At 39.5% G+C, this 10,946-nt stretch overlaps 1 protein-coding gene across 2 annotated transcripts; it reads right to left on the bottom strand.

The window, feature by feature from the left end:
* Positions 1 to 5,106: 5,106 nt before the first annotated feature.
* LOC120896147 lies at positions 5,107 to 10,212 on the bottom strand. Of its 2 annotated transcripts, none has more exons than XM_040300062.1 (3): positions 9,996 to 10,114; positions 5,962 to 6,156; positions 5,107 to 5,802 (listed from the first exon to the last, which is right to left on the bottom strand). In XM_040300062.1, exons 2-3 carry the CDS (start codon positions 6,058 to 6,060, stop codon positions 5,242 to 5,244), a joined length of 660 nt encoding a protein of 219 aa, XP_040155996.1. In that variant the 5' UTR covers positions 6,061 to 6,156; positions 9,996 to 10,114; the 3' UTR covers positions 5,107 to 5,241. The 2 variants fall into 2 exon arrangements, with proteins under 2 accessions (XP_040155996.1, XP_040155995.1); XM_040300061.1 differs by having other exon boundaries at positions 5,108 to 5,802; positions 5,962 to 8,563; positions 8,652 to 10,212.
* Positions 10,213 to 10,946: the final 734 nt, after the last annotated feature.

The following is a 10,946-nucleotide window of genomic DNA, read 5'->3' as shown; positions in this document are numbered from 1 at the left end:
CTTTGCTACTTGCCCGCTACTTCAGCTTTTCCACGCTCAGCTCGTGCGCCGGCTGATCGGGGAGCTTACAGTTTTATCTTCAAGCGTGAAGATAGTTCTTTGATGCTTTCGGCTCCATTGCGTTCCCTTTGTCTGCGTTTTTCCAGTGCCCAGGCTCTAGCTTCCAAATGCGTTCAAGCTTCGTTAAGATTCGTGCCTGCTTCATACTCTTCTTCCCCACTCGAGGCACCCCCTTTCATTTGGGTTCTCTGATTCACCATCCACACCACCACGTAGCACGTTGGCTCGCCGAGTCATACGAAGAAACTTTATCGTGAGAATAATTGAAAGTAAAATAAAGTCACACCGGCTACGACGGTACCAGTGCTACAAGCGGTTCTATCCACAACCGGCAGCCACACTCAACCCCTGGCTTTGTATTGGTCCAACGAAATAAGAAAAGACCACACAAAGCCCAAAAACTCGATGGATAAAGACGGTGGATACATTCTTTCCCGACCACGACAAGCCTGCATTTCTTAAACAGCTCGATAAAAGGAACGGAGACCTTTTCCCACGAAACACTACTGCTTGTCTCATTACTATCCTCATAAGTGTTTTACTCACCGTTTTTTGCCTCAATCTCTCACATCGTTGCTTCCGTCGGTGGTTAAAGTGCGCGAGGGGGGAGGGAGTGGGGGTGTTAAAGATACGGCACAAGAAAGGATTCTAATTAAAACATTCTAAGAAGTACAAATCCTCGAAAAGCGAGTGAAAATTTCGTTCTTATGGGTGGTCCATTGAGCGCTTCGATCGTCCATGCATCGTTTCTTGCCAACTGGGACGACCCCGGGAAGCAGACTTGCCTCAACAGCTAAGCAAATAATGTTCGCACGTTTCAGTGAAATGGAAACTAATGGTTAACTGTGCGTGGCGATTAAATTATTCTTGATGCTATTGTAGCCTAACCACCATCAAGTAATTGTTGCTGATGGTTTTTTTTTATGTTTTAAAGAAACTAGCTTTTTTGAATTGTTGATGTGTAAATCGTTTGTTACCCACGGTTGTTTTAATCAATGCTGAATAAGCGCAAAAGCTTGGTGAAGATACTCGTATATGTGTATACAATAACTACAAAAGAAGTGTTCTGCGTTAATGCCTGGCATAGACAATTAAAAATCCAAAAATACTTAAAAAGTGCTGAGAAGGAGGGCGATATCAAACGTTAGTGTTTTAATATACGTGCATAACTGTACAGAATAACCTATCATATGACTTAACACAGTCGTAGTCTAAATAAGAGAAATTATAGAGATAGCAAAGAGAAATTCAGACATTAGTTTGAACAAACTGAGGCGGATATTGTGCAAGTCTTGTGGTACAGATGTTAAGTTTACTTAAGACTTAACGATAACATCGTAGCCAGTCTATACCGATATAGTCACATAGACGACGTCACTACAATAATAATAATTAGAAGAAGAAGGAGAAGGAGAATATACCCGCTCTCCAAAAATAAAACATGAAGTACAACCACCGCATATGTTTATTTTCTTTGTAGCAAATTTAGCCACTGAATCAAGTTAAAAAAATCTACCATTTGAAATACAACACTGTCACCAGCTCGGTACTTACAGAGTTTTACAAGCCAGAATCGAATGTCAGCAAAACAATTTCAGAACCTCAAGATGCAGTTTAGCTGTCAAAAGAAGTTGTTTCACCGCACCGATGCTATTTTCAAAAGCGCAATTTGATTTTTAATTCGTTCAAATTGTTTTCGCATGGTTTTGCTAATTCAATCGCGATTTTTGAGATTCCCAGCCCAGAGCTCATAAAGTTCAGATTTAGTAAATCACAGTTGTTTATGTATATTGAGCGGTCTCGTGGTACATTCGTCATCTCGTACGACTAAAGAAAACAACCCAAGTAACATTTTAAATCTTATCTTAGTTTTTACGTTGTTGTTTTGGTTATTCCATTAAGCCTCCCTTTTTCATTTGAATATCATGTATGACCTAATAAAACTATAATAAAATTCTCTTAAGATTGATAGGGCCCATCTACAGAACTCTGTTAAGACTACTTGTTAAAACCATTTCTAGATCATTAAGATGTGAGGCGTAAATAAATTATCAAAAATTACAGCTTATTGCTATCTATATGTTCTTGAGCCGGCAATGAAGTAATGATTATGAAGTCATAGTAATGGTTGAGAATTAATTGAGAGTTATTATGTTGTTTTAATTTTTTTTTATTTGGAAATCGCTAGCATATGAGCAGAAAACCATGCCAAGAAAATTTCACTGTTGAAATACATTATATTAATTTAAAAAATATCAAAGCGCCTCAATAATAAGCATCTTTTTAGCTTAAAACTAAATTATTTTAAAAATATAGTTTTCATTAAAATGCCCTCATTTTGCACAAAAAAATTTTTCAAGGCTGTGGCATAATAAACACGCCGGGAAACACGTTTGGGAAATAGCAATTTTTCTATTTGTTTTGTAAACTATGAATTGGTTTATCTACACATCTACATGGCTGACACATTTTGGATACACAAATCAACAATCTTATACATTAAAATGGATTCCATTGGCTTAAGATCAAGAGGACATTCTTGATCACAAATTCAGCCGATTTGTAGTGCTGTATGTATGGCTAAGATAGTTTTAAACAGCACATAGCTTTAGTAAGCACTTATGCAGACTAACAAGTTTTAAGACTCTCCACGTACAGATAGTGTCGAAGTACGCAGATCCTGGTATATGTAAATTTACACAATCGTTTACACAATTTACACAATTTACACAAATTTGCAAGTTATTTGCACAAATTTTATTGATATGATACAATATCAGTTAATAGCAACATGATTAAAAAAACAAAAACTGTATAGAATTGGAATAATAACCACCCACTGCAAGCAAAAGGAAAAGAAAAATAAATATATAATGCCTGAAAACCACTTCTTCACGATTTGCGTTAATATCGTATCTCAGATACAGCCTGTATAGTTTGTTCCAAGTTCCCTTCATTCAAGACTTAATAAGCATTTAATAAGATCAGTTGATCTTTATGTCCCAGTCTCAAATAACGAGTCTTAAAACATGCTCGAGAATACGTTTGCTGGATGGTTAAAGCCAGGCATCTTATAACTTTTATAAGACAGTCTAATAATCGCCTTCAGAACGTTTTAAAGGTTTAACAACTTTAAAGACTGTTAAGCATCTTTAAAATACATGTTAAAACTATGTGGCTCCTATTATAGTTTTAACAGATAGTATTATAATCGAATTCAGAACGTTTTAAAGTTTTAACAACTTTAAAGACTGCTAAGCATCTTCAAAATACATGTTAAAACTGTAAGGCTTAGTACACTCAAGCCTCGAATTGACCGTTCCTCCATATGTAGGACTAGCTATCCTGGTATTAATAATCAATAAATCACTGAAAGCCAAGCCCATTCATGACACAGGCAGGCTTTGATCGACAATGGTTGTTGTGCCAAATAAGAATAAAAAGTAGTTTATGTTCAGATGTCATTAATTTAATGCTAGATGCTATGATTCATGTATGATTCGAGTCATGTAAAGCCTTGATTTCAGTTTCAGTTAAATTGAACGTGACATTTTAGGGGTTTTTTTTTTTGCTATATTACATGAAATATTTATCAGAATATGGCTTATCGTACTTCATAACAAAGGTTACTAAATTCCATCCAACTGTTTAGACTACAGAATATATTGAATAAATATATTAAATGCATTTCCATGTGATTCCCCACATTTTCACGGTGTATAATGGTCAGTGGAAGAAAAAGTTAAGATAAAAGGAAGAAAAAAAACTTCATTGTGGAAAATAGCAATTCATTTAAATTATTCATGTTTTTTTCAAAACTGTGATCAAACACTATGATAGCAAATATGTTCAACCGGGTGCTTTTATTCTAAGCACTGGTTAGTGGTGTTTACTTACACTGAAACTATAAACTGAAACTGGATCGGGAAACGATGTAAATAAACATTTTGTTGAATTAAAATGATTGTACATCATGTTCGTAAAGACACTATCTTTAATTTATTTTAATAAAACAGCATTTATTATTTTCGCATCACACACAACTTATTGCAACAGTGAGAACCTGATTAATATTCAAAACAAATCATTGCAGCGTATCAGGCCAATACCTATAAAACATTATAAGACTGTGATATTATCTATTATCTGCATAATCATGTTTAAAACGTGCTGTAAACAAGATTTGCCCCAGTTCCTATGTAGTTTCTAGTTGCTGTTCCACTTCAAAAGTACAGATTTTGAAACTTTTCTCATTGTTTTTAACGCGGCATAATGTGCGTGCCGGTTTCATAAAATACGTTTCTGCCAAATCTTTGTTCGTGCAATTCTGTACGTATAAATAAGCACTGTGCCACAAATCCATGCGCCCATTATCATGTAAAGCGAAAAAGTTTCTCCCTAATCTCTTCATCAAAACTGGCAATGAAGAAGATTGCTGTTGACGAGATTAAATTAAAACGTGGATAGTAGCTCTATACACGTGGCAGGACCGACCATATTTAGCACATCGTTTCAGGTCGGCAGCACACAACGGAAGTACAACAACTACCTGTTAATAATCTTTTCAAATTAGCGTGTAACGTTATCAGCATGTTTACGTCGTTTACTAGTTTGAGTGAGCAGAGTGCTGGAAGATTAGCAGTGTACTTTGCCAGGAGAAACTGTCTGTACCTGTTGAAAGCATTATGCAAAACTTAACACATTACTAGTACATGCATGTATCAGACTACCAAGCAGTATGAGTGTGTATGTGGTTTTTGTTTTTAAGATTACATGACGAAACACTTGCAAAATGTAAGTATTTTACGAGAACATTGATTCATTTAGGAGAGTGGATAAATAGCCTGACTAAAATGTGTCCATTTTCTTTCAAATACTATATTTTATACATTGAAACACAAAAAAAATACAGCAAAAAGCAATTATTTTTTATATAAATAAAGATAAACATACATATAAATACACAAAATACAAATATACATTAATTTTCTTTATTTTTTATACAAGAAAGCTGCACTAACTTTCGACAAAATTGATTTAAAAATGCAACTTTCACACAATTTACACTTACCTGTACACAGCAAGAATAAATATTTTCGAACTTTCGTTTGAAAACTTTATTATTAATAATAGCAGTTATTCAACTACGAATTGAATCTATATAATTTTCAGGGCCATCGCTCAACCGCTAGATTCGGTCTTACAGTCGCATGGGAGTCGTTTGAGAATAGCTTTCCATGCGGGCATCCAGAATGGGTTGATTTTCAATCTTCCACTTGCTTGCACATCCTCCGTCGAAAAACCGCCCTCGGCAACCGACCGACGGCCACTGAGTCGTCCAAACCATCGGTCAAGCAGCCCGGCCAAATCCAGCGCAAGTGAACAGTGCACCAGAAACATCTGTGCCGTAATTGTTGCACCCAAGCTTTGTAATCGGCAATAAACAAAAAACGGGTGATACCATTCCTCCTCATCCGTCAGGTACTGAAGATGGATGTCCTTTTCCGCGTGGTACATCGAAACAAACGCAGACACCACGAACAGCAGGAACGCAGCGCCCGACACTATCGCCTCGACGGTGTAGTTTAACCCGCAGCAGCCCTTGTACAGAAACAGGAACGAGTAGAACGAGATCAGAAAGTAGCTGGCGTACAGACCGCAGAACAACATCTCGTGGGGAAACGGTTCCGGATAGTGCAGGAATCCCTGGATGTGCAGCCCGGCGCAAATCAGGCAGCAAATCTTCGCACCACGACGTCCAACAGCAACCGCACCACATCGAACACCGTCACCAGCAGCGCAATGAACCACACGTAGCCGAGAAAAAGAACAAATTGTCTTAACATGACAAGTCAATTTGATGGAACACGGCAGCAACAACGATGCCTGCCTATTGCTTACGGTTTCTACCAGCTTCATTCCAAGAAACGCCTGCTTTTCCTGCTGCCGTGTGCGATCTCGTTCAGTTTGGACACCACTCCCCGCGGCAATTTCTGGCATGACTTGGCAGCCACCGTCTAACACCAGCAGCAGATACCTTTTCTTCTCTCCCGTGCTCACCTTCCCTGCGTCGATACCTCGAAACACTCGATCGACCAACGTGCGCGAATGTGAGTAAAACAACCGAGTAAACGATTACTCAATATGCAACTAACTAGCAACAACTTCCACAGCTGCCACCCAAATGTGTCGGGCTTCTTCCATCGAGTAATTTATGGTCCCAGCAGGCAGGCTGGGAACGTTTATACGTCACAGTAGAAAGCCACACCGCGCCTACTTTGACGGCATGCATCTTTCTGTAATTATACTAGCAGCCCTTGCTCACTTATTTGCTCACTCCTGGCTGAAGCGGAGCTTCCTGCTCCGCTGACTCATCTTCTTGGGCTACTACATCGTGCCAAAAAAGCCTTTGAGACTAGACAATATCCAGACGATGTACAAGATCTTGTTGTGAAACTGCTCCATTGCAATGATTTGCAGAAAATCTAACGCAATACACATAACTGCTGGTTATCATTCATCAGTTTACATCATGCGTAACCCAATACTGGCACACTACCGTATCATCTGCAACTTTACGCCTCAGTACTTTCTCCCAATGCACAACACAATGGAAAAAAATGTCTTATCACCGATAGTACAATAGCCTAGACCAAATCCAATGTACGTGTATAATACGTACACTTCATGCCCTCCCAACGATGCGGCTAAATATTCTTCTCCACATGTAAGATAGCAGTGGTAAACCTATCATGCCCTGCCTGTAAGACTTGACATAATGAAAAACAAACCCATCTTGTAGGAAGGTCGTAATTCAAATGTTTACTTTAGGCAATTTGTTTTTAATGGACTGGAATCCATAGCGTACACCGTAAAACGATACTTTCGTTTCAGTGACCACGTGAGCGTGCATTAAATGGTGCACACTGCTGTACGTACATTACGGGGAAACAATAAAAATGTGTGATGTTAGTTAGTAACTAAGGATAGATCCGAATCCATCCAATGAGAGCATACCGAAGGTACAGCATCGCCTTCAGCAGTTCAGCAGTTGATGGCCAGTCTGGATCGGTCACTCTCGTAAAACCGTTCTACTGCCTAGTGCGCCCAGTTTAGAGTCAATTAGGCTCAACATCCTGAAAGCGATATGGCACAGAAAATGAGGAATCCTGTTACAGTGCACCATTACGTTATTAAAGCTAAATTTAGACTGCACGATCGATAGAAATTAAATTAAAGCTCTACTCTTTTGTACAGAGAAATGTTGTGCAAGCATTTCTGCTCACTATCTTATGCCGCAGGGTTGCCGTTGCCTTGCTACTTCATCGTTGTATGCTTATCCAGAGCGGAAGGGACTTCAAATCACGTACTTACACACATTGCTGGTGAACAATTGCATCACATGCCAAGCACGGACGAAAACTATTTACCACTATTTTCCACAGTTTTACAATTATAAACGAATACACTCGCAGCTTTTAACTTATATGCACATTTTAAGAATAAGTAATAGCATAAAAGTAACTGCGAACCATACCGACAGTAAACGTGGTGGATTTTAATTAAATTGGCATTCACTTTCATAACCACCGTTGTACTGTTTATTTGGTGCAACAACTAGAGTACGAGAAAAAGCATTAGCACAAAATGTTCAGCATAAAAACTTCTTTTGCATGCTCTTTCACTGGGAGTGACAAAATTGGAACATCTAGCTTAGTTATGTCTTTGCAATTCCCCAGAAACCATCAACCTTGCTCATGTTGTGGACCATTTACTAATCCCGACAATCGTCCGGACCTGGTGCAGCAGCTGAAACAGGATTAGATATGAACTTTCCGTCCGTCTGTAATATTAAAGAAGGAACAAACAGAAAAAAGAAACTAAACTACTAAACACCCGCCCCGAAACTCGCCCCAGTAGCGATAAAAAAGCTCCAACGTCTTTAGTGTTTGCAAGACAGCACATACCGTTCTAAGCCAGAACGGTGCACAGGTCTAAAGTGCACGCTTGCAACAGGGCTGTGGTTTTTCTTATACCATTGTACGGCTACATTGCGGCAGTAACACGGATGCTTATTTTCCACCAGCTTTTAGCCAGAAGCTACAGCCGCACACGGTTGTAGCATTAGTAAACTGCCAATGGCGTCCTCGAACTCGACGACAATCACACAACAACCACATACATTCCAAGTCCCCGTTGCCGGGTGCCCGGTATTCCCGGTTCATTTCCCGTTGACCGTTGCAGAAAAGGGGTTTTGATAAAATCCTATTTAAATATTTCCATAATGGAATAAATGATAACGGTTATTGCTGTCGTTATCCGCCACGAAACTAACGTCGCCGGGTTGGTTACCACAGCATTCGTAGGTGGATGCGCTGCATGTGGTAAAATCTTGGCCAAAGTCACAAACATTTTGCGGTGGCAGGAACTTGTGGGAAGAAGCGCAGCTATTAGTCGGTTAGTAGCAGTACACAGGAGGAGCTGAGGTTGAGGCTTAGTTTAGCTTGGAATTAAACCAAATAAAAGTGAATAGTACAAATTACACGGCTAATGTGGAGCATCGCTTGTTTTGAGTGTCTGTATAAACTTACTTTAGAAATGTGGAATGCACTAGAAATTGAAAGATAAATTAGAATCGGAGCTCGTAAAATCAACAAATATGATGTATAGTAACAAGGCCAAAGATATTTAACATCCTTTAATATTTATATTATTTTTTAACGAAAACTATCTCAAATAACACCATCAAAAACGAATAATTTTTAGTTGACAAATGTACCTAAAAATGTACGTTTCATTTGTAGAGATACACAAAACACACTGATAGCTTTAATATATAAACGTTTGTCGCACAATGTCGAAGAACAAAAACTGAAGCCTACACTTAATCATTGCCCAACAGGGAAAAGGTCTGTTTCGTGTGTGATTTTACTAATGGTATATTGGGCTTTTTGTCACCACCTAGGCCCATGCGTTGTCCAGATCAAAGAAACTTCAGCTAAAACCTGAAAACCTATCCTAATGATGATGTGCTCTCACAAGACCACATCCCTGAAATAAAACTGCCCAAAACACGGCAACTTACACGTGCAAGAAGAACCAACGCACACCAACAAAGTATCCGGTACACGGAGTCACACTGCCCCCCTCAGTGGTCTCGTTGCTAGGTATGTAACACCCTAGTAATGCTAAGAAACATAAATTATGTAACACCCTCACTGAAATCCGATTGAAGCTCGGATACTCGCCTTGGCATGGCATCAATTTCCGGCCACACAGGAACGGCTGCCCGTACTTTAAGGCTGTGAATATTTCAAGCCACACTACATGCATGGCACTTTTATCCTACCCTATCATGTCAGCCGCTAGCCAAAGCAAATACGGCAACGGTCTAATCGAAATGTGACTAATTGGTAGAGTCGCTGCTGCGTTCACGGTACAGAACTGATGGAATGATTTATTCAACCATTCAGAAAATTCAAACCACAAAATGATTTAATATTTGATTATACCTAAAAGTATGAAACTGAACGGGAAAGCCCTCTGAATAATGCAGAAACAATGTTACACTTTTCATCATGCGTCTAGGATCTGTAAGCCTTCTCCTACTTGGCACAGGCAATCACCCAGCAGCCGACACAGGCACAGCGTTTGAGAAGTAACTCGTAAATCGATCAACATTTGCACACAACCACAGCCAACCGGGCAGGGCAATCGTTCAGCGAATGCCTTTCAATTCATCCTAGCATGTCACTGGTTGAAAATGAACAGTGTACATACACCAATTCACGGAGCGCATGAAGAACGACCGAGATGCCTTAAGATGCTTTTTTTCCTCCCCTGGTTTGGATACAATACTGGTACTGCGAATATATTTTTCAATATTTCTACGACACAATTTTCAAATATTTTCCTTAAGACTAAACCATCTTTACTGTATAACGACACCATTCGACTGCTAATTTCCAACATCGTGCCAAACGATAAACTTTCTCCCGGTATGGTTGATGTATTTCCAGACAGAGCTGTTTTAAATCCTTGGAATCATAGAAAACTTATTTCTCGATAACTTATAGCTGCTTGAAAAACACGCACAATTTAGCTATTTTCTGCAATCGGACTGCTGGTCCACTAAAAGGCAAGTCTCTACCAACAGGACGAAGTTTCCACTGGTAAACGCGTTACCGAACGTTGATCATGCGCACTCTCCCTTGCAGGCCTACTGGTAGAACACTCATCGCACTGAGTGTTTTGCCAAAAAGTGGGAGGGGGTTAGCCTGTTACATTGAAAGAGTGCATGTATGAACATCTCGGAAGCTCAATGCACACTCTTCTGGCTGTTACCCCTGCCGTCAGTGAGCGACGCTAATCATCGGCAAGCGGCATGGAGAAAGAAAATCAGTGTTCCGATAGGGGAAGTTTTGTGCACCTTTGAGCACCATCATTGAGTGATATTGTCCTTGTGAGCTCTTTTACGTTCGTACCTTAACCTCACGTTAACGAAGGTCTCATTGCAGCTTTCCGTTTGCTTTCTCTCCTACGGGTTACCCCTCAAACAGCACGTCTCGAAGGACGTTCCTTGAGCGAACTTTCATTGCTGGAATCTTGTGGCAACGACGGTGGTTGTTGAGCGACCGTAGACAATAAGATGCTCTCTGCAGGCAGCTTTAATGTTCGCTACCGTAACTTTGCTACACGTAATTATTACCTTATCAATCATGGCACGATAAAACGAAACTTTTCATCTTTTAATGCCCATCAAACCTGACGAAAAATGCACTGTCTAAAACTTTGCGGCTGGCTTGAAAGCAATTTTATTCATTGTTTTTAATGGCAGTGAACTGAACGAACCCCAAGTGAGGTGTGTTTGTGTAGGGATGGTATTG

The sequence above is a fragment of the Anopheles arabiensis genome, chromosome 2, assembly GCF_016920715.1.
Source record: "Anopheles arabiensis isolate DONGOLA chromosome 2, AaraD3, whole genome shotgun sequence".
Classification (NCBI taxonomy): domain Eukaryota; kingdom Metazoa; phylum Arthropoda; class Insecta; order Diptera; family Culicidae; genus Anopheles; species Anopheles arabiensis.
This window is presented reverse-complemented; position numbering and strand designations above follow the sequence as displayed.